Source organism: Gobio gobio, assembly GCF_949357685.1.
Source record: "Gobio gobio genome assembly, chromosome: 19".
NCBI classification, from domain to species: domain Eukaryota; kingdom Metazoa; phylum Chordata; class Actinopteri; order Cypriniformes; family Gobionidae; genus Gobio; species Gobio gobio.
Genome location: NC_137112.1, coordinates 35199063 through 35224561, shown reverse-complemented (window position 1 = coordinate 35224561; position 25499 = coordinate 35199063). Strand labels below are relative to the sequence as shown.

General features: G+C 38.7%; 1 protein-coding gene across 4 annotated transcripts in view; it reads left to right on the top strand.

Moving 5' to 3' along the window:
- The window catches only part of iqsec1b (IQ motif and Sec7 domain ArfGEF 1b), a 258865-nt gene that overhangs the window by 65658 nt on the left and 167708 nt on the right, over window positions 1-25499 (top strand). For all 4 annotated transcript variants that reach the window (XM_079844835.1, XM_079844824.1, XM_079844836.1 and 1 more), the window contains exon 2: window positions 9329-9364. In XM_079844835.1, coding sequence (XP_079700961.1) covers window positions 9329-9364 — 36 coding nt within the window. The remainder of the gene's footprint in view (window positions 1-9328; window positions 9365-25499) is intronic.

Below are 25499 nucleotides of genomic sequence, written 5' to 3'. Positions count from 1 at the left end.
CATAAATTTGGGTTTTTTTTCTTAAAAGCAACAAAATCCAGAGCAACAACTCAAGCAAAGCCAACCTCTGTTGTGTTGTAAATAGTTGTGAGATGGATAAATAAATGTTGTTTATATTTATTTACCTAATTAATTTATTGTCTATGGCAACACCACGTATCCGTAACACTCCCGCTCCGCGACACTAGTAGTTTCCGAAAATATATATATATATATATTCGGCCTGTAATCAATCATTTCGGTGGATGATGCATGTCACAGCATTTCTCCCATCTGCATCTGTCTCTGGCTGTGCGGATCCAGGTTTTGCCAAAACTCTTCTTTTGGAAATCTGGCCATCAAGTTTGCCGGGCGTCCGAGTGTTTGCTTTATTTCATAGGGGTACCACGTTGTCACTTTCAGCGTCTATCGATCATCCTCTATTCGAGCTAAATGCCCAGCCCATCTTTTCTTTGCTCTCAATGATCGCATCTTTCACCCTTGACATCTCCTGCAAACAATTATTTCTGATCCTGTCTCTTTGCATGACGTCGCATTTCTGTTCATCTGTTTTAGTTAGAGACCATGTCTCGCTCCTGTATAGTAATGCTGGTAGTATGGTGGCATTGAAGAGATGGGCATTGGGTCACTGATGGTAGTGATAACCTCTGCGAGATAGCTCACAGCTGATGATGTGCTCCATTGTAATTTCTTGGCTCAGGTTGATTGAACTATTGACTTTGTCAATTTTTTTCAGAACTGATATGGATAGAGCTATTCTTGTTTTTTCATCCACAATGTCTTGATCGGTTCATTTGGAGTCCGACCTGTGCACTTTCTTTGTCTAGCTGGTTCAGCTTCTCTTCGACCTCTTCTGTTGTTTCACCAATTATGACTGTCATCAGCAAATCGTAGATGATTTAATCTTTCACCATTGATGTTAATGCCATCTCTCCAGTCCAGTTGTCAAAAATACTTCCTCGATTGCAGCACTGAAGAGCTTTGGGGATATTGTATCTCCTTGCTTTACGCCTCACATTACTGGAATTCGGAGGGTTTTTTTGGAAGAGTGTAATGCCTGTGGAGCATCCAGAGCTGAGTTCTTGTATCAGACTGCTGTATTCATCCTCAACTCCTTGATGGTAGAGGCCTTGGTGGGACTGCATTGATTTCTATGCTGTCAAAAGCTTTTTCATAGTCCACAAAGGCAGCACCAAGGGCGCCTTGTGTTCTCTGCAGCGTTCAAGCGTTGTTGGTTGAGGACATGGATGTGGACGATTGTTCCATACCCTGACTGGGAATCCTGCCTGTTCCCGCGGCTGCCGCTCATCCAACTTTCTGGATACGCGTCTGAGGTCGACTCTGGTGAAAGTCTTGTATATGGATAAGAAAGGCAGATTGGTCGGTAGTTCTTGAGCAGCTTGTTGTAACCTTTTTTGAGTGGGAGAATGGTTTTTGACTCCTTCCATTGCTTTGCTGTGTGGAGCTCCTTCATGTACATACAAGTATATCGTGTTCCTCACACAGTAAAGTACAGGGAGAGGGATTTTTATATGTAGCTAGTTATTTATAGCTACATTTATGTCTGTAGCAACTTACTACCCTATGTACCCTCTCTAAGATTATAATTATAGATAGTCTAAAGGTGAATTTTAAGATTTTATAAGTAAAACGTGGGAGATTTTCTTTCTAATACAGGTTAAGCTTGGTTTCAAATTCAGTGTTGTAAACTGAGGGTTTTGATACTGACGCACACCAAGACCTTCAGACTGTGTGCTATCTTTGTGTCCTTCGTCGTGTGGTCTGTTACTCTGGAGTCACTGGAGGCCACAAAACGATTGCTGTGCAACATTTTTCTCAGACATCTGTTCCATGGCCACTCCTGTGGGGAGGCATTGCCGTGGCTTTGAAGTGCTGGAGCTGTGATGTTAGATTTGTGCTTGTCTCACACTTTGTGGAGGGAGTCCAAACTCTCCTTACTTTAAAAAGCCCCAGTACACTGAACTTTTTTTTCAGTCTTGTTAAGAACTGATCTGACTTTCTTTTGATGATCTTGAGTATTCTGGTTTATCACAGTATAAGACCTGTTCCCTGGCTTTTAATATTAAGATGGAATTCCATTTTCACTGAAGGTGATGCTTATTAATTTTGTTTTGAACATTTGGAGCTTAAAATTCGCCAAAATATTAGGTGAAACAGAACGGCAGGCAAGGCGAATGGCACGCAGGGTCCAAAATTTACATTCCCTAAGCACTAAATTAACTTTTTTAGGAATTGCATTGTTTTGTTATTAATTGTTTTTTAATTTTTAATCAATTCTCATTTTTATGAACTGATATCGATTCTTAAATCGCAAGAATCTATATTATATTCACATTTAATTTGCACATGTATTTCTCTTCTGTAAAGCACTTTGTAAACACTGTTTTTCACTGTATTTATGTTCTTCCATATTGAATAAATTCATGTTTTTACAACAGCTACCATTTAAATGTTTATATATAAAAATAAAAAAAAGTTATTATTATAAATATTATTAGAAAAATGTATTGGTTTCATTTAAATGTAAGTAGCCTATTCATATAAGTTCATTTTAACCTTTAATATTATAGTAATGTTCTAATGTGTTCCCTGTATAGGGTTCCCAGCATTAGTTGAGAGAGATTTTTTTGGGAAAATTGCCATATACATTACTGAATCAAAGTCGAATTGAAACAAAATGGGACTTGAATCAAATCACAAGCTTGTGAACCGAAATCGAATCAAATCATGAAATGTTGTGTCAATACCCAGCCCTAGTTTTAAGTTGAATTATAAGAAAGACAGTTAGACTTGTTGATTTACGTGATTCAAACTGTTCAAAACAAAGACAATCTTCTAAAAAACATCAGGCAAGAAAAACATTATTTTTGTACCTTGACTGCAGGACCTCGGGTCCATCAAATGGATTGCCATTTATTAATGCTTCCTATTCTGTTCAGTGGTCTTTTAAAGATGCATTGTATTCTTGCTTGCCTTTTACATTTACGGAATTATATTTATCAAGGAGGGCCTCCTGCATGTTTACAAATGTTCCAATATCTCACTCCAATCATTTTATTTCTAGTTTAAAGTGTCTGACCTGGTTTAGCTGGTGGTTAACCAGAGCTAACATGAAGTCTGTAATCAAAGGCATAGAAAAAAATTGCATCTGCATAACTGTCTACTGAGAGCATTGAATGGAATGCAGCTGGTAAAGAGAGAACAACCCTTGTTGTTGTTGTTTTCTGTAAAGAATAAACAGGTCACGTCTTCTAGACAACTGTCTGGCAGAGGTTTCAGGTTTCCTATTGTGTCTTTCAAGATGTTTCAGTGGAGTGCAGTGGCATTGGTTTGGTTTGAACATTCATAGGGGTGATGTCTGTTTGTTGCTGCTGCTGCTGTAGAATGCAACAGTAGGGATCCAGAATAAAATCTCATTCATTTTCTCCATTGAAAAATTGATTTTCAGCGTTGAAAACTTTCAAGGCTGATCTGCCATGAGCTCTGAGTTATTAGCAATATATGTTAGTAATAAACGTACAATTTGGGGGGTTTCAGTTCATCCTACAGTCTCAAGCTGTGCTAGTAATGTTTTTGTAAGAAATTTCAATTTCAATACATGTATTTGGTCAGATACAGTAAAAACATTAATATTGTGACATGACATTACAAATGTTTTCTATTTTAATATATTTTAAAGTAGCCATTGCTCCAGTCCTAAGTGTCACTTACCCATTAATATAAATAAACACTTTAATAGTCACAGGATTCAGAAAACATTAATGTAATTTTTTAAGGACGAAAAATATTGTTTTAATTTAATGTATAGATCAAATTTAAGAATAAAATATGAAAGCATATCCTATATTTTATAAGATATGGGGGAAAAAATGACCTTTATAAAAGGTAAAAATATCACAAATATGCAGATTTAAATATGTCAAAGCTGATTGAACACTGGTGGGAATATTGCTTTAGAATAAAAAAAAAATCTAACTTTTTTCCGGACAAGCACATTTTTTACTCGGACAAGTGAATGACCGATTTACTTGTCCGAAGGACAAGTACATGAAAAGGCTTAATGTCGAGCCCTGCCAGAGAAATCCGCAATCTAACCAGTGTAATGGCCCATGTCAATGCGTCACCTGTCAATGACATCATATCCACGTTACCCTCGATTTCCTGTTACTAATAGTACTAACATTACTATTTTGCCAACGGATGCAGCTTTACTATCATAACCTCATAATAATCATAGATGCAAACTCCTCACCTTTAGGTGAGAATTCATAGCCTGGCGTGGCCATACTCAATTCTAGTCAGAATATGAGTCTGGTACCGCTCCATTGAGCTTTGATTATGGGGCGTGTTTCAACCGAGCCAGGAAAGACCTCAATTGGATAGACCCACAACCAATCAGAGCAATGGAGCGACGCGTAACGTTAGTTGTCAAATGTCAACAGAACTCAACTGCACTGTGTTACCAAGTCCGTGTTTTTCTCCATGTCCGCGGGTTGAAGCGACCCCAATTATGTGATTATATAAACCCAGGAATGCGAATTTTAGCAGGCAACCTTGCCAAAATAACATATTTTGCCAACCAAACGCCATTTTTTTCTGGAGAACCCCCCGGAAAGTTATTGTTTTGGGCTATAGTTTTGAGTAGCAATTGTGCGCGACATTGCAAAAACACTTGGAAACCCTGTCTGCACGCACGCTGGATTAAGTAACGTTACAAGAAAAAGATGAGTGTAAACGATCTTTGCCAGTAATGAAATAATTTAAGGATACACAGAGTACTTACCAACACTCTCATCGTTTCTGAGAGAAATAGTGAAGGTGAACGCATAAATGAACAAGTTCTCCGTTTAGGATAAGAGCAAATTCAACCCAAGAGCCTTCGATGACGTGGATGATTACGTTACTGTTGATCATCTGTCCATCATCGTCTAAAGCCCGCCCTGATGATTTCATTGGTCCGAACAGTTTCTGTTCGGGCATAATTCCTCCTCTATGGAGCGAGTCCAGACCGAATTGCCCGAGCAAAAAAATTTGTGGGCGGGGCTAAATTCGGCTGGCATCCAGGCTAGAGAATTCACCTTTTTGAGATCAAAATAGGTCACCTACGAGATTTGCGTAGATTCGATGAGAAAGTGTTTTTCTCGTTTTGTGAAGTGACATTAAAAGGTAATAAAAAAAAAATAAATAAATAAAAATTAAACATGAAAATAAATGCGTCTTGTGCGTGACCATGACAACAGTAATAATTAGGCTGTGCCAAAATATTAAATCTGCTGGAGCAACAGACAAAGCCAGACGGCAACACAGTAGGCAGGAGGAGGTCTAAGGAGTATATTATTATACCTTTAGTTCTTTTCATATTCTTCTGGTACCAAGGCAGCTAAAAAGCGTGTGTGGTCGCTGTTGTGCTCCATTATTAATTTTTTTATATTTATTAAAATTATTTATTTTATATTTCATTTTGACCAGTTAGACAAAGCTAATAGCAATTTAGTGCAAAATAGGTGCATTTGTGGCATTGTGGATCTTCTTATTCCCTCTTGCATTGCCTCATTTGCCTAATTGCTTAATTTGCCTATTACTGTATTATATTAGCCCGGCACTATCACAGCACTATTTAAAAACTAACACTAGCTAAAACATTATTATGAACCACCTATGACCCTCTTGGGCTGCTTTATTTTCCCTTTGTACTTATAAATGAGGAATATTTGCACATTTGTTAGATAATGTGTGACTGCTTAATTAGTAAATGCTGAGTAGTTTTTTTCACCTGAACTTACAGTTAGCAGTGTCAATAATTAGCAGACGCAAAACAATCAAATCTGTGGAAATACTATAAATTAGTGTAATGTGTTTTGTTTAGGTTTATGGCCAAGTATTACTGACAACCTGGAGGTTGTTCATCCTTGCAGTTCCAACAGGCCAGCTAGAGCGCTAACTGCCGTGTCAGCGGTTCATCTAATTCATGGACATATGAATCTGCTTGCAGCTTGCATAGAATGTGATAAAAATGAGTTTTGAAATCTGCCATCAACCTAGTTGGTAAAAACGCAGCTGTGGAAGTAAAAGAGATGACCACCAATAGAAAAGCACATTTAGAATTTCTTGCAAATGTAGGGACAACTACACAGCTTTTTGATATTTGCTGGATATGTATGTCAATAGTCAATACCTTCCACTCTCAACATCAACACAGTGGTCACCTCAACAGCTCTCTGGCTCAACACAGTTTTCATTTAGTGTGACCGCTTTGTTGTGTAATGGGATCAGAACCAGTTTTCTGTCCAAAAACTTTCTGACATCTGTCTGAGAGCGAGGCTGCCGGCACCTTTAGTCCAATGAGAACCGTAGAATTTCTAAAAAAGCCTTTTTCTCAAAGGTAAACTTGTGAATTATTAAACAAGGGCTTGGGCTAGGGGATGCCTGAGGTAATCTGCCAGTCCCAAATGTGAATATTAGAGCTTTCCATCACATATGGAAAGCCTGCTGCTATAGAATGTGATCGCCACTGGGTGTTTACAGAGTGATGGATGCTTCTTTACTTCCTAGAAAAAGTGTAACAACATAATTTAACTGTTTAAATGTGACAGTGATCTATGCCTGTCTTTGGGTTGTTTACAGCTGATCTGTCAATCATGTATTATATAATAAAAAAAACAGTTTTTAGCTTTTAAAACACTATTTTTGACCTGATAATTCGTAAAGAAAAAAGTAATATAATATGGCAGAATTGATTTAAAGCTGATTAATTTGGTTATATCATAGTTATAATGTGCACTGATAAAAATAACTGGTGAAGTTAATACTACAGAAAAAAACGAATGTAATTTCTACATGAAAATGTTCAGACAAGTAAATTCTCTATTAGTACTAAGTTCAAGCATGTAGAAATTAAAGCGTAAATATCAACAATTTAAAATTAAGTAAAATCTAATCAACTTTTCTGATACTGGTGTTCCCATCATGCACTGGGCATGAATAATTAATTCATGTTTTTTCTCTGTTTTCCAGCTGTATTTACACTGTTTGATCATTGCTTTTGTTGTTAGGTTTAGTAACTTTAAAGATTTTGTGACATCTGGAGTTTATTTTTTACTCAAAATGGCACATTCACATGTAGGCATCCTGGCGGCAGCAAATGTAATTTACAGCCAGGGTCTGTTGGCTTGCGAGCTGGAAAAAACAAACTCTAGTCAGGCCAATCACATCGTGTATAGAGTCGGTGGGCGGGCTTAACATAATGACGGCAGAGTTGCGGTGGTTCTGCGTGCTACTCGTAAACAAAAAAGCTGGCGAACAGTGGTCTTTCGAATTGGCTTTGGCCGTGACTCTGGAAGACTTGGTGTTAAGCTTTTCTTTGAGAAAAGAACAAAGAACGGCACTGAAGTCATTCTTAAGAAAGGAAGATGAGTTTTGCAGACCGGATACAGTGAAAGTTTAATCCATCAACTAGCTCCGCTTCACCTTCTTCGTTGCTCTGGTTGGTTGAAGCGCTATCCAATTTCGTGCAGAGGGAATTTGAAAGACAGCCGTTTATCCCGCCCCTCGGATTGAGCCCTGCCAATGGTGTGTTCCCAGACCCAACATCTTGATGTGGGTCTGGCTTGTCAGGCTAACATTCACACGCAAAAATGATTTATTGTATTTTACCGTCATTGTGTATTGTGTACCAAGTATTGAAGTCTCTGTGTTTGGGTGGATACCGCATTACTTATATTATGTAGATACACAATATCTATTGCATTTACTTAGATGCTTCTAAGTAAAGCATACACTTGAAAATCATGAATTAATTCAATGTTATATTATTTGAGTTAATTTTGTTAAATTTACTAAACTTAAGGGATAGTTCACCCAAAAATGAAAATTAGCCTGTGATTTACTCTCCCTCAAGTCATCCTAGGTGTATATGACATTCTTCTAAGTTATATTAAAAAAGTCCTGGCTCTTCCAAGCTTTATAATGGCTGTGACTGTTGCTCTGTTTTTTGAAGTCCATAAAAAATGCCTCTGTCCGTCAAATAACGGGCTCCACGCAGCTCTGGGGTGTTAATAAAGGCCTTCTGAAGCGAATCGATGCGTTTGTGTAAGAAAAATATCCATATTTAAAACTTTATAAAGTAAAGTTCCAGCCGATCGCCTTCCGTGGAAAAGTGTTAAAAGTCCCTTCTCGCAATTCAAGATGCGTACGTGACGTCTGACGAGCGTACCTGGTAACGGAAGCCTTTGATTGGCAGAAGCACTTTCAATTTCCTTTTTCCATAAATTGAATACGGAAGGCGATCGGCCGAAACTTTACTTTTATAAAGTTTTAAATATGGATATTTTTCTTACACAAACGCATCGATTCGCTTCAGAAGGCCTTTATTAACCTCCCGGAGCCGTGTGGAGCAGTTATTTGATGGACTGATACATTTTTTTATCGACTTCCAAAACATAGCAACAACTACTGCTATTATAAAGCTTGGATTAGCCTGGACTTTTGTAATATAACTCAGATTTTATTCGTCTGAAAGAAGAATCTCATATACACCTAGGATGACTTGAGGGTGAGTAGATCATGGGATAATTTTCATTTTTGGGTGAACTATCCCTTTAGTTGAGTAGATTTTACTTAATTCTATATGTGAAATAAAATATAGTTAAGGAATATATACTTAATTTCTAAATGAATGTTAAGTTCAATAGTAAGTAGATTTTACTTGATGATTATGTGTAAGTTGTACAGAGCAGTAGCAGTAAAATTTACATAAAATTTGTTAGTGCCAATTGTTATGAGGATTTTTTTAAGTAAATCCTACAAGTAAATTTTTTCAGTGTGTATTTTGTAATATGCAGTTCAGTTGCTATTTATTTAGCAAATATAATATTCAACCTGTTATTAAGGCAACATGTAAAATATTCTGTGAGTTCTGTAAGGGATTTGTCAGACTTATTCAAATGTTTTTTTTTTTTTTTTGTAAATGATTAATTCAAAGAGCCAACTCGAGAGTCATTTGTTTGTGAATCGTACCCGTGCTGTATGATTTTAATTAACTCACTTGAGTGAATGAGTTCATAAAAATCATTTGTTCATGAATCAGACTACAGAGGTCACACTGAATGTTATTGCGTGCATCACTCAAGGGTTTATACTGTAGGCCAGACAAATTTAGAGTGTTGCCAATATGGTTCAAAGCAATGAGACGGCTATCGTTCTTTTAAGTGTAAGGAGGATTTTTTTGGTTGAAGTTTATACGTCAAGTTTTTCACTGTCTCTTTCAAAATTTCAACTTCTAACGCTGTCTCTCTTTTTTCTTCCACAGGAATGAAAGTGAGGGCTTGTGTGTCTCAAATGTCAGGTAGGTTAGGAGAGGACACTCTCTCTGTGGATCTTGGCTCATCTGCTGTCACCATGATGCTCGTAGTAGATGCTCAGAGAACTGCATTTCTCATTGCCATGTCAAACTGTGCGATGCACATTATTTAGCAGACACATGTCATTTCCATGACTGAGTCATGCATGTTTGTTCACATTTTCCGCGCCCTGTCTCAGACTCGCTTTAGCTTCTTGGATGGACATCCTCATTTCCCCCGTCACAGACTTGTAATCTGTTTCCTGCATTGGGGATTTGTAGGAAACACTGACAATTTATATATATTTATTTATTTTTCTAGGGCTGATTTTTGGATTATGTGGATTATTTTTAAGCTTTTAAATTTGCGTTCAAGGGCATTGTGTAATCAGGGACGTACCTTTGAATGCTTTTACTTTTGGTTTGTCCATTTTGATTCTAACCCTTTAATTATGAGTTTATCTATAAACAGCTGAATATCGCCTTAGGCATTTAGTCATTTTTTCCACACGTTTGTTTTTGTTGGCATGGCTAGTGTTGTCTACACCACTTTATAAAATAGCTTGTGGCAGTGTTTTATAAAAGATATATAAAAAGTGGCAATGATATTTATTTTTATTACAATTAAATTAATCTGTCCTATTAAAATTAAAAGTTAAAATAGGACAGATTAAAAAACACTGAAAATTGCAAATTGTAGCCACTTGACTAAAAAGCTATTTATTATATTTATATCATATATATATTTTTTTTATCCTGAGACATTGGTAGATGAAGATATTAAATGAAATATGTCAAAGGTTCATTCAAGCATTTGAGCTTGTCAGCAAGAATAATTAATAAGCTGAATGTTGTTTTGAATGTTTTTTAAAATTTTTTTTTTACATTTTTACAAAAATGCTCTTACTACCACCCTGATTTCTTTGTCAATACCTCACATAGATTTTTATTTGTGCATAATCTAATTATTCATAAATTAAGCTAAGCCTTCAGATTTCATGACGTCACAACCAGCGTGTCTTTTTTTTTAAGTGATGGCCATAAATAAATCGCACATACTGTACAGTAAAACGTCAAACCTTAAACTTTGAGAGACGTTTTCATCACCTTGAGATTGCTGACTTATTACTCATGTGCCAAGTGGCAAAAATAAGACGTATGTTCGTACTATCTGTCTACTTGACACTTCAGTGAGACATTGTGGATGTTTTTTCATCAATTTAGAGCCTTGGATCTCTACATCATTGTGTTAGATTTTCTTAAAGGACGAGTTTTCAGAACACCTGTGAAACAGATCTTTATTACTAACGTTTTTGGGAAGCGTTATATTTCAACACAAGTTAAAACGGAAAGACGTGTGCTTGTAGCATCCAATTGGTTGAACATTTATGGGTGTTTCAACACTGGGTTATTAACAGGCTTAATTAGATCCTCGCTCAATGCTGCAGTGTTGTAGCGTGTGAATCAATGTACCTCAACGCTTCCTTCCGGCTTGGGGTGGCATTAGATTAGATGGAGCAAGGAAATCCTCAGGGACTTCTCCAAACATCCAGCAAGTCCTCCTCGACACTCATAGCATTTTGTGAGCTACTGAAATGGGCTTGTTCAGGGTTTGCGGTTGATCCCAGATTTCATCAGCCAGTGAAATTCGAATTGAGCGCTGGAGAGAAAATTGTTGCAAAAGAAGCTCAGGCTGCTTATCAAAGCGAGAGGCTCCCCTAAGGAGCATTCCTAAAGGAACATTGGACTTGTGCAACAACATTAAACATGATAACACACAACAGTTGTCAGTAATTTGCTAATTATCTGGCTGTAGATTGATGACACTTATTAGTTTTAGGGTAAAGTGCTGTGAGGGATCCAGGGTGAATGATCATAATCGGGGAAGATCGCTGTGTATTTTCTTTTAGGCTAGCACAACATGCAGTTTTATAGAGAGAGGGAAGCCTTGTTCAGGGTTTTTTCCTGGCTCAAAATGAGGCGGAGGTGGTAAAATCCAGCTTGGCCCAGCTGACCCGCGGCCCGCAATTATGCCGATTAATTGTCAGTTTTAGGGCTTTGTCATACATTTTTGTGTGCTTCAATCCTTAAATAATTATGAATGTAATCCTTTTTAAGTTATCATTTTGCAGTTTAAAGGGTTAGTTCACCCAAAAATGAAAATTCTGTCATTAATTACTCACCCTCATGTCGTTCGACACCCGTAAGACCTCCGGTCATATTCGGAACACAAATGAAGATATTTTTGTTGAAAGCTGATGGCTGAGAAAGGCTTCAGATAGGCCTCCATTGGCATTCAGTACATTTACACTCCCAAGACCCATAAAAGGCACTTAAAACGTCGATACAAAGTCCATCTCACCACAGTGACTCTACAATAATTTTACGATGCGAAGACAATAGTTTTTGTGCGCAAAAAAAAATCTAAATAACACCTTTATCCAACTTGTTCTTGTCTTCCGTGTGTGCCTCCACGACGCATGCGCGAGAATATGACGCAGATCCGGCGTTCGGACACATGACCCGGAAGCGATTTGTTTACAAGCAGAGGAAGACGCGCGTATCTAAGCTGTTGAATTCTACATTGATCGTGCTTTAGGTCTCGGCGTAGTTCTCAAAATGGGGCTTAAGTGTGCATTTCATGGATTCCCGAACGCTGGCGCTACGTCATATTCTCGCGCATGCGTCGTGGAGGCATACACGGAAGACAATAACAAGTTGGATAAAGGTGTTATTTAGATTTTTTTTTGCGCACAAAAACTATTGTCTTCGCATCGTAAAATTATTGTAGAGCCACTGTGGTGAGATGGACTTTGTAACGACGTTTTAAGTGCCTTTTATGGGTCTTGGGAGTATAAATGTACTGAATGCCAATGGAGGCCTATCTGAAGCCTTTCTCAGCCATCAGCTTTCAACTGAAATATTTAGGGGTTCAAGCATGAAATGCTGAAACCCTATTGTAATTGTAAGGATTCGTAAAACGCATCGTGCAGGCCAAACCGTAAGGCCTAAAGACATGAAACCTGGCCAGATGGTAGGCCTCAGTTTGGGGACAACCTATCAGAGTATGACCCCGAATGGCCCATAGGTGGCGCTACAGCAACCAAAAGTTCAAAATTGCTCATAACTCTTAGACTGTTTGTCCCAGGATCAAGTGTCTTATATCGTTGGGATCCTTGGCTCAAGGCAGACAAAATGGCTATCTCCGATTTTGATGTAGGCAGGGAAAATTTTCTGCTATGTCGAATTTTGTCCAAAACCTACTTTTGCGAACTAGTCCCTGGTTTTTCGCCCGATCGGAACCGAACCAGTCTAGGACAATTCTCTGGACTCTCTCGATCCATAATTATCAAAAAAAAGTTGAACTTTGGCATTTGGGTGGCTGTAACAGGGTCATTTAGAAAAGGGACGGGGCAAAATACACTAAAAAGCCTTTACATCCCAAATGAAAACTCAGAACTTCACCAAAATTGATGAGCATATGTGTCAGAACATGGTGAGGAAGCATGCAGAGTTTCATGGAGATCGGACCATAGGTGGCGCTATAACTGGCAAAAAGCCTTCATTCTTATTAGGGGTTCAAGCATGAAATGCTGAAACCCTATTGTAATTGTAAGGATTCGTAAAACGCATCGTGCAGGCCAAACCGTAAGGCCTAAAGACATGAAACCTGGCCAGATGGTAGGCCTCAGTTTGGGGACAACCTATCAGAGTATGACCCCGAATGGCCCATAGGTGGCGCTACAGCAACCAAAAGTTCAAAATTGCTCATAACTCTTAGACTGTTTGTCCCAGGATCAAGTGTCTTATATCGTTGGGATCCTTGGCTCAAGGCAGACAAAATGGCTATCTCCGATTTTGATGTAGGCAGGGAAAATTTTCTGCTATGTCGAATTTTGTCCAAAACCTACTTTTGCGAACTAGTCATGAAATGCTGAAACCCTATTGTAATTGTAAGGATTCGTAAAACGCATCGTGCAGGCCAAACCGTAAGGCCTAGAGACATGAAACCTGTGCTGCGTCCCAATTCGCATACTATCCGTACTAAATAGTATTCGAAAAAAGAATTAGTATGTCCCAAATCTTAGTATGTTGAAAAAAGTATTCCAAAGATTCCCGGATGGTTTACTATTTCCGGTCAGAATCCGAAGTGCAGATCGATGCGCACTCTAACGGCTGATATTGCCCACAACCCATTGCGAGATGGACGAGGATTCGATCAGAACTACAAACGCGGATAAAAAGTGTTTAAAAAACTACAAACATGACGGTTACGCGAGTCTGACGGTTAAGCGGAGAGTAGTTAAAGTGGTTTGAGTGAGCAATTATCAGTATTTAACCGGACGAAAAGATATTTATTCAATATTATCCACATTATATTTCTCCTTCAGCAGCATTGAGAACTTTTGTAATGATACGTTTGGCCATTAACTTTGCAAACACATGAGAGGAGTCTAAAGACCCACGAAAGGCAGATCAACGAGCGACTACATTTCTCTCCGATACGGTAGGAAATTAAATTGAAAGTGGGGGATTTGAACTGTGACGATTGACAGGGCAGTTTAAACGGTGACGAGACTCAGTGACGAAGTAGTATGTCCCAAAGCTTGCATACTCTTCTGCTACACACTCAAAAGTATGTACTTTTTCTTCACAAAAAGAGTACATACTTTTAGGACGTAGTATAAGTAGGCGAATTGGGACGCAGCCCTGGCCAGATGGTAGGCCTCAGTTTGGGGACAACCTATCAGAGTATGACCCTGAATGGCCCATAGGTGGCGCTACAGCAACCAAAAGTTCAAAATTGCTCATAACTCTTAGACTGTTTGTCCCAGGATCAAGTGTCTTATATCGTTGGGATCCTTGGCTCAAGGCAGACAAAATGGCTATCTCCGATTTTGATGTAGGCAGGGAAAATTTTCTGCTATGTCGAATTTTGTCCAAAACCTACTTTTGCAAACTAGTCCCTGGTTTTTCGCCCGATCGGAACCGAACCAGTCTAGGACAATTCTCTGGACTCTCTCGATCCATAATTATCAAAAAAAAGTTGAACTTTGGCATTTGGGTGGCTGTAACAGGGTCATTTAGAAAAGGGACGTGGCAAAATACACTAAAAAGCCTATACATCCCAAATGAAAACTCAGAACTTCACCAAAATTGATGAGCATATGTGTCAGAACATGGTGAGGAAGTATGCAGAGTTTCATGGAGATCGGACCATAGGTGGGTCTATAACTGGCAAAAAGCCTTCATTCTTATTAGGGGTTCAAGCATGAAATGCTGAAACCCTATTGTAATTGTAAGGATTCGTAAAACGCATCGTGCAGGCCAAACCGTAAGGCCTAGAGACATGAAACCTGGCCAGATGGTAGGCCTCAGTTTGGGGACAACCTATCAGAGTATGACCCCGAATGGCCCATAGGTGGCGCTACAGCAACCAAAAGTTCAAAATTGCTCATAACTCTTAGACTGTTTGTCCCAGGATCAAGTGTCTTATATCGTTGGGATCCTTGGCTCAAGGCAGACAAAATGGCTATCTCCGATTTTGATGTAGGCAGGGGAAATTTTCTGCTATGTCGAATTTTGTCCAAAACCTACTTTTGCAAACTAGTCCCTGGTTTTTCGCCCGATCGGAACCGAACCAGTCTAGGACAATTCTCTGGACTCTCTCGATCCATAATTGTCAAAAAAAAGTTGAACTTTTGCATTTGGATGGCTATAACAGTGTCATTTAGAAAAGGGGCGTAGCAAAATACACACAAAAGCCTATAAATCCTAAAGGAAAACTCAAAACTTCACGAAAATTGGTGGGCCTATGTGACATAACATGCTGAAGAAGCATGCAAAGTTTTATGGAGATCGGACCATAGTTGGCACTATAACTGTTAAAAAGCTTTTGAAACCATATGTTTCCTCTGGTAAATTGCCTATATTGCCTGTAAATTGACTTTTCCATCTATTATTTCAGTGTTTAAAATCTTGTTAAATAAAACTTAATGTATTTTGATGCTTGTGTGCTTAAAGGCCTTAAAGGCTTGAACCCCGCTAAATGCTGCTTGCAGCTTTAATTTCATTTGTGTTCCGAATATGAACGGTCTTACGGGTGTCGAACGACATGAGGGTGAGTAATTAATGACAGAATTTTCATTTTTGGGTGAACTAACCCTTTAAGATTACAGCTAGCACCTAAATATTTAAAGGGGTCATGAATAGAGAAATCAAGTTTCCCTTGAGCTTTTGATATATAAAAGGTCATGGTAATATAAGAATATTTTGCAAGTTTCAGAGCTGAAATGTTCCTTGTTAAGGCCCTTGCACACCGGACGCGTAACGAAAAAGCGAAGCGGAAAAACTGATATTTCGTGTGTGAATAGTTTGCGCCAAAACCATTCACATCAGCCGCGATGCGAGTTTGCGACGGCGTGACGTTTCAGAGCTCCAACATTCCAAAACATTTGCGGCGACAGCTGATAAAACACACTTCATTCAGTGAAGACAAGCTTTTCATTTTATTTAAAAGACAGAGAAGAAGGTTTTGGGTGCACCCAGTCTTAAAGAACAGAGAGTCTGAAGGGGAGTATGCTAATCTTGTACAGGAGCCAAAACTTTATCATGGCCGGTTCCGCACTTACTTCAAATGTCCGTGGGACAATTTATGGAGCTTGAGAGAGACAGTAGCACCGCATCTGACGAGACAAACACACACTTCAGGAACCAATCGATCTGGAGCAGCTGTGTTTCCAGCAATCACAACAAACAACAAAATAAAAGGGTTATAAATGTATCATTCATATATTTCTACATCAGTATAGAATATCTATACATATTTGTTTCTTCACAGTTTTAAATTCCAGTTATTGTGTAATGCTAATTAATATTCCTTGTGTTGTCACCAGGTAGCGAGTACAACATCTAACGTAGATAAACTCCAGCAAGATAAAGTCATGTAATGCAAATCCACAGTTTCACGATTAAAATTTAACAATGTCAATATTCTTCTGTCTTTTACATTCAGCTATGAAATGGCTTCAGATGAATATGTACCAGCAAATCGTAATATAAGAATAATTTCTGAAGGATCATGTGACGATATATATTTTTGATTATTTAATCATCACGACAGGCCCAATCTGAGCACTTGTCTGCCTGTCTGAGTTTTGTCGACAGCCAGTCTGAGCCAGAGGCACACGAAATTTGACGGTGGCAATCGCCTCGTAATTCTCTATGCTGGAAAAACCCTGCTTGTTTTCATAGCCTTTAGCCTGAATGAAAACCAAAGGCCTGTGCTGACAGTGTCTTGGCTCCGTGTTCTTCTCCCAGATCTGTCTTATTAACATGGAACATTTTGATAAGACTGTTGAATTAGAAAAGCAAGTCAGATTTCAACCTAAGTGTAAAGTTCTTCCCTGTGTTGGTGTGAATGAACCAGATGTATGATTTTGCAGTAGAGACCAAGGATTTTGGGAAGAAATTATTCTGTATGTGTTGTGGTATTATGAGCTGATATATCAGCCAATCTTTGGTCATTTTGAGATGATTCACATCAGATGATAAGCACATTTTAGGCCGATTTAACAGAAGTGTTACCTTGTCCTTGTGTCAGTTCTTCAGACAACTTTATCAGAAAATTAGAATTTCTTTGTGAATTTTATTTTAGAGTAAATGTTGTGAAGGGAACAATACATATTTTAATATATTATTGTACACAATTACCGTTACGGTCTACTGACCTTCATCAGGCATATACATCAGGCATGAAGGATTTCCCTTTATTCGTTGAATATATTATTGTACAAAATGGAAAACGGAAATTAACTGGAAGTCAATATATATTAAAATGACTAAATATTGTAATGTCTTAAGCTAAGATCAATACAGTAAAAACTGTATTATTGTTAAACATGTTTTATTCCTCTGATGGCCATTACTCTAGTCTTCAGTCACATGATCCTTCAAAAATCATTCTAATATGCAGATTTGCAGTTTAGGATATTATTAATGTTAAAAAAAAGTTGTGTAGCTTAATATTTTTGTGAAAACAGTGATACATTTCTATCAGGGTTTTTTGGTCCAAACTATCTAATGAAAAATATCGATCTGCAGACTATTTCACATAACTCTTTTAGTTTTAAGCAACTGTTCTATCTCTGGAATTGAAAAACACTTGGAAGAAGTGGAGACTATGGGAATTTCACTTACAGTAAAGCTCTCTTCTTCGATATCAAAGCTTCAAGCCAAACTCAATTGAGTGATCCAGCATATCGCTCATATCTCTCCCTTATCTGGACGTTTTTAAGTCCCCCTCAGTCAGACTTTGATGTTAAGACTGATAAATGGATGCTGGCAGTTGAGTCAGATATCAGTGTTATTTCAGCCACTGTTTTAATGTCGACAAACGCTCTCATCAGTTTTAAACCAGAAAACATGTTGAGCTTTCTAGGACAAAAGGACAGTTTGAGCTGCAGTGGTCCGTGTAAACTACAAAAACGTAAATTTGTGAAAACTATGACAGTTTGTTCAGTCTATAGGTGTGTATTTTTTCACTATAATGTGGCATCGGCAACTACTGCCCCGACATGCATGATTCAGTGTTTTTCGGATGTTTGAATGGGGGTCGTTTTGGCAACGCTGATGTCTGTATGCGAAAAACGCAAATGTTTTGAGTACATCATTGTTGAGTAAATTATCATACACCTGGTGCAATGCGACGCCAGGCTCGACGCAAGTGTTTTTTGCTAGTTTCAGCCTGATGCGGTTATCATTAGAGTTGTTCCGATTCCGATACTAGTATCGAAAATATCACCGATACCACAACAAATTCTGGCATCGGTATTGGCAAGTACTTGAACCCATGTACCGATCCAATACCATTTTCTTAAACAACACCAAGGGTGCGTCTCAATCAGCCCCCTAGCTCAGTAGTCAGGGACTTATGTCCTGATCAGTGCCCTGACTACTGAACTAGGGAGCTGAATGAGACGCACCCCTAGTCATGACCGCAAGCTTTGCCTCTAATGACTGCGCGGTTCTTCTTTGCTGCTCAGAATGCATTGCAAACACAGGAAGTTGTGCAGTGTTGCGAGAAGCAAAACCTGTTAAGAGCAGCGAAGAAGAAATGAAAAAGCATTTGCAGTATGTCCACTGTTTAGCAGTATCTCTGTGTGGATGGCGGGCGCCCGTGCACACACACGCGCGACACTCGCTCGCTGTCTTTGTCCTCCCCCAGTTTCTCTACCTCTACCTCTACGTGCGTTTTTACAGTCTATGGTCACTATATGAGGACACGAACGCATAAACCGTCACTTCAATTCACTTTATATAATGAACACAGACACTCAAATGTGTTCACGGCTACCTGTCAAAATAAAAGTTAGGTTTAACGTGAAGAAATTTTCAGAATATATTAAGTTACTGTTGTAGCCCACAGTAGATTTAGCTACGTCTCTATGTAATAATAATACGTCTCTACTTATAATAATTATGCCTAGAAGGTTGTAAAAAGATTATTTTCTGATTAATATATATATTTTTTATATTCCTACATTTATGTTTTTTATACAGTTATATTGTAAAACTAAAATACCTTTTTAGTTTGCGGTGTTAGATTTGTGGCTGCATTTTAAGTTCTTTTTCGCTTAAGAAAAATAAATAATATTACTGTCAAATGCATGTCAGATAATAAAAATACTGTAATAAATACAGTAGTTCACTGTATGTATTTGTTCATGTTTTATTAAGGGATAAGTCTGAAGCACACCATAAAATAATTCTAGCAATTCATACAGGGCTAGTTACAGATACACACCCAGATATCGGATCAGTACTCGGTATCGGCCGATACGCTGAGCCCAGGTATCGGGAAGGGAAAAAGGGTATCGGAACATCTCTAGTTATCATTTTCACGTCCAGTACCATGTTGTTTAAATAGCAAGTGCATTTGTGCCCATCTCTTTGCCCATGGCCATGCTGGTCTTAAAACTAGGTGTATTCAGGCGCATTGTTGGCTTGGTGCAATTTTGAGGCAACTGAAAAAGACTGCGCCATTGACCAACAAAGTATTTTTTTGTGCTATTTAAAGGGGTCATAGAATGGTACATGCACTTTTACAAGTTGATTATACGGAAATGTGTGTTGGCAGTGCCTGTACACAACCATCCTATAATGATAAAAATACATCCAGTGTTTTTTTTAAATCTCCTTATATATTTTCCCCTGTCTCAAATCGAGCCGTCTGATCGTGTGACGTTACACGGTGTACGCCCCTCCTAAAATTGTTGATTGACAGCAGCGTTTCAACACAGACCCGCCCTGAGCGAGCTGTCATCAGTCCGCCATTGTTGATACTCTGGAGCAGAATGGCATCTAAGCGATTGTGGTGTTGTGTTGTTGGGTGTAATAACGAACACAGCAGTCATTTTGATGTTCCTAAATCCGAACCGCTGAAGACCCAGTGGCTGCTGAGTTTTGTTTTAGAAGGGAATATTCCCCCCCCGATCAACGTCAATGTTAGCGCGAATCATTTCTCAGCAGACTGCTTTATAAACGAGCGTCAGTATAAAGCAGGTTTTGCTAATAAGCTGCTCTTGAAAAAAGGATCGTGTTCCTGCTGCACCTCAGGAAGATGTGAGAGTAATGTTTTATTAACCTTTATATTAATCTTTGCAAATCGCTTGCATGCTTCACGATGAATGAGGCTAAAGTTTACAGGGTAAGTTACATTACGGCATGCTTTCTGTGTATGACGTTCTCAATATAATTCATAATCCCACGTTTATAATGAACAACGCGTTATGTTTGTTATTACAAACTGTGTACTCCGGTGATAAAGTTAACGTGGTAACACTACACTAAGCTTACTTTTGTACATGGTTTATAACGGTGTCTGTTACTGATTAAGAAGTAGTGTAAAAAAAAAAAATCTTATAACATAACATCAATCTGTCAATGAACTAACATATACATCAGTAAACACATAGCTACTACGCTACTCTGCCAGTACAAAGATAGATCAAAGTGACATGACGTTAACCAACCATTCAGAAACGTCCTGTTCGAACTTCGATGGGTTCGTCATCTGTTCCTGGTCCGACTCCGGTTCAAATTGATAAGGTTGCTCAGATGTGTCCTCAGAGACTCCAGTTGCCATTATTTCTCGAAAATATACCCTCAAATGTTGTCAAGGCAACACTCCACGTGTGTTGTGGTGTTGTGTCGGGTCGAACCGAACCGAACCGAACGCCCCACAGAGCAGAGGGGGCGGGGTGAGCAAAGCTCATTATCATTTAAAGTCACATACACTGAAATGACTTGCTGAAAACTGAGCTGGTCTTGACCAGGTAAAATTAGTGTTTTCTTACAATACTAATGAGAATTTTTAATTAAAGTATATTACAAACTTTTCATTTAGACACTAAAGAATCATATTAACTTGTACAAAAATGTCATTCTATGACCCCTTTAAAGGGCGTGTTAGTAATATGCGCCTAAAAGCAGGTGCACAATTCGCATACACTCTGCTTATTACACACACAGGGATGTGCAGCAGCACACAAACACTTTTAAATATAAAAAATAAAAGGAGTCCTCTCTCGAGAAGCGTTCAGTCTTTCCGCCATGTAAATAGCAAATCCGCCAAGTGCAACTGGCTTTTAAAGGGAATGGGAGATGAGACTCTGATTGGTTTATTGCATGTTATGCCCAAAACACATCCATGACTCATTTCGAGATTAGGTACAACCCTTTTGCACCAGGTGACAACCATTTTTTTCGGATTCGGACACACCCTAAGTGCACCTGCGCCATGCGCTTCAGACCTGTGCTCAGATCGTCTGTGCTCGAGTGTCTCTGCTGACAATTTGTTAGACATTTTTGGATCAAAAGTTTATTTTTGTGTCTGCAAGTGTTTCCTCATTGAATAATTTTTTTAAATGTAATAAATATTTCAAGCTTTCATTTCTCTGTATACGTTTGGCAGTATATACCAATGTGTAGTAATGACTGAAATACTTCTGAGAAAACATTCTTCAGTTCATATCGGTCTTTAATCTTTTCAAAAGCATCATTTATCGTGGATAACTTGAGATAAAACTTGTGAAGTGTAGTCTGTTTGACAAATCGTTTCAATTTCAGTGACTCAGACCATCATCAGAGCAGAGTGAAATGTCACCTCTTACAGTTTTCTTTATTCACCTTACCACAAACCAAAATATGTCACTGCTGCCAGGCTTTGCAAGTCGCATACATCAGCATGACATCAGCACGCCTCTGCTTTCCTCTGAGCGACCATGTACAATACACATTGTTCCTTCTAGACAAGGACGTGTGTGTGTGAGAGCGAGTATAGCTGCAGGGAGGTTTCTCGGCCTGGTCCCCCAGAGCATTTACCCTCTCTCATTTTCAGCTCGGTCTGTACACTCACCTTCCTACTTTCTCTCTCACTCTGTATGTGTCTTCTCATTGATTTGGTGCCTGTAATAGGCTGCTCCATTGAAGCCTATCCACTCCGGGTGCGTGTGTGTGAGCGCACGCGTGTCACACAGCTGCTGGCAGGCCCAGTTCCAGCGCTCTGATGCTCACGCTAACAGTGCAGAGTAAGACGGGTGCTGACACACTGTTCTGTACTCTGCCTCTGGCTTTGCCAAGGTTAAGCAGGCAGGGATGGCCACACACTGGCTGCTTGCAGATACTGGAAAACAAAAATGTGTGGTTGTGTCGGTGACCTGAAAAAAAATGCTGCATCAAGGCATGTCGGAATCCATGTGTTTGGGTAACATCCTGCCATCAATGCCTCCTTCTGATTGATTTTTGAAGGCAGCCAAAAATCTACCTTTATAAATATTTGGCAAGGCTGTATTTTCAGTAGCCTTTACTCCAGTCTTCAATCACATGGTCAGCATGTATTTTAAAGAGCACCTATCATGGAATTTTGAAATTTACCTTTCATGTAGTGTGTAACATAGATCTAAGTGAACAAAAACATCCTGCATAGTTTGAAATATTACAGTGCACCGTATATATAGTTATTTTCTTTCAAAAGTAAGAGTCGACTCTGAGTCATTTTTAAGAATCGTTAGAAGACCGAAGCTTTTTCTCTGACTAGATGACGTCAACTTGTCAAGTTATTTGAATACGATACGCCCACTTATTGCGCTCCAAGACGCCAGTGAAAACTAGAAAACATCATGGCGACGAGACGCAGTGTTCTGAAGTGCGACTCAAAAGCAAACTTCTCATCTGCCCAAGGATGAGCATTTGAAGACTAAGTGGCTTGAAGACATACCATACATCGTCGCGATTGAGTGTTTATTAGTCGTCAAATGTATGTTTTGCGATCTCAGGAAGCTTTTATTATGGACTTCTATTATGGCACATGGTTCTTCTTCGTCTGTCTGTACATGGACTACATGTGCACAGAGCGCCCTCCGGCTGCCAGTATGAATTGAAAACAACACATAAGAGACTCAATCGCTCATGATTAGGCTATATCTGCGCATTTTGAGGAAGTATTGAATAAAAAATACTCCTCTGTTTAGAAATTTGACACAGACATATGAGAATCTATCAATATGTCTCCTCATCTGCACACTTTTGAACTAAAAGCCCTGAGGGATGTTGATTTGTCGCGAGTCTTCGTGAGGAGAATAGAGGAGTTTTTTTATGAATGAGATCAGCTGAGGCTCATATTACAATCAAACGGTACCGACGCGGTTTTCATATTCATAACTCCTGACACATATTAACAAATTACTGTCACTATAAGACTTTGGTGGGCGTTCCGTTTCCGAAAATATCTGCACAGACTATACCAATCACAACTGACTGGGTCATCTGACCAATCACCGCAGATTAGCGTCACGTAAAGGCGGGGTTTTGAAAAGTGATTCACTAAAGGAATCATTTGAGAATCGCTGTCAAAACAGGTAAAAATAAATGCATATTATAAGAAAACTAAAGTCTTTTTTGTCATTGCATGCATGTAAAACTGTTGTTGGGGACTTCTAAAACAATATTTGGAACATTTTAAATGCCATGATAGGTGCTCTTTAAATATAATTTTTTGTAACATAATTTTTTTACTGTCTTATTTGAATAATTGTATGCATCCTTGCTGAATTCCTTTTAAAAAAGACCCCAAATATTTGAATGGTAGTGTATTTATTTAATTTACAGTGGCAAGAAAAATGATGTGAACCCCTTGCAGAATCTGTGAAAATGTGAATAATTTTAATGTGAACTTATTTGGTTCACATAATTTATCGTAATTTCAGAAGAAGAAAAAAACATTTACAGAATTTGAATATTTTCATTCTCAATTTGATTCCATTTTAAACGTACTATTTTAGTGTTTGTACAGTGACCCTAAAAAAAAACATTTTCGCTGCATCTGAATACGCCTACTTCCATACTATAGTATATAGTAGGCAAAAAAAATGTCAAGTAATATTCATAAAACAGTTGGCGAAAAGTACCTGGATAACCTACTGCTTCCGGAGAAATTCTGAAGTGTGCATACGATGGACGCTTTACTGTCCCATGAGGCCATGGGAGAGGATTTGTGAAGGGAAGTGAAGTGACACAACATAGGTCACATGATATTGACAACATGGCAGATGTAGTAAATCTGAATTTTGGTATATACAACATACTTTTTTTAGTGGTCGCAAATTACGTTTCAAAACAAATGCAGTACCTACTGTACAGTACGCAATTTAAGACGCAGCATATGTTTTTGTAATATGTAAAATGTTGACATCAACATTTTTGAAAATGAACTAAATGGGTAGCAAGGAAGCAAAGTAGCCCCCTTTAGCTTCGGACACAGCGGTGGAAAAAGAATGCTCTAGCACTAGAGGTTTTCCCTAATTTTCTCTTAATCCACTCTGTATCTCCACCACATCACAACAGAGTGGATTTTACAACTATGCAATGGCGATAAATCTTGGTCCCCTCCAGCTTTCATATTGGCACACATACTAGTGGTACTGTGCGGCTTGCGTCTGTGCCCCACACACACTCTCTCTCTCTCTCTCTCTCTCTCTCTCTCTCTCTCTCTCTCTCTCTCTCTCTCTCTCTCTCTCTCTCTCTCTCTCTCTCTCTCTCTCTCTCTCTCTCTCTCTCTCTCTCTCTCTCTCTCTCTCTCGCTCGCTCTCACTCTGCATCTGATCTTCTACAAAGGGATGCTGGGAATGTGGAGCAGCCGCACACTGTGAAGTCTCTCTTTTAGGGAGTTCACAACGACAGCAAGTGGCTACTGCAAAGACAACAGCTCTGGGGATCTGCAGCTCGATTGAGCGCTAGCGTCTTCCTTGCTCTCTACCTCTGTTTTATCAATGCGAGTGATAGTTACAGAGCTCTGTCCAAACACCTGTGCCCTGTCAAAGTGAGTGTTGTTAAGCCGCAGTAATATATATGGTGACTTTACTACTGTTTGGTGGAGCTGGCCTGACGCAGCCAGGTCTCAAAATCATTAATTATTAAAAGCCATTGAAGTTGCTACTGCCTCCTATAAATAAAGGCTCCCTCAGGGTTATGAGAGATCTGAGGTAGACCAAAAGACAGACAGACAGACGAGAGAGAGAGTGAGAGAGAGAGATAAAAAAAAGAGGACGCATAGCCAGACTTATGTATTATTACCAGGTGTTAATAGGCCTATATTTGGATTAGCATACTAGCATACTATCTGTACAGTTTTATTATAATGGCGTGAGTATGCTTAGTGTATGTGTAGTATGCAAATGTCCTGTGTGCATTAAGCAAAATTGCAGTATACAACTGCATGCATAATGGATTATATCCCACAATATGTGCTATTTTTTTTTTTCATTTTCCATTTTGTTGAACTGCAGACTATATTTACCACATTTTTTAACGTAATTTTTGAAATTTTATCTCTTTAACTCATTTAACCCTCTGGTGCTCTTCGGTTTTGAAATGTAAAAAATCACTGCTTCATCGGAATTATATGAAACTTGGTGACTTTTCTAGCATTAGGTATGTAAACACACAATAAAAATTGGGGTCATGATTCATGCTAATTGGTCGTAAAAAAAAAAAGTAGCGTTCATTGTCTTCTGTCATAAATGACCGACCATAGGAAATGAATGGGAAATCGGCAAAAACACAAAAATTCTCTGAATATTTG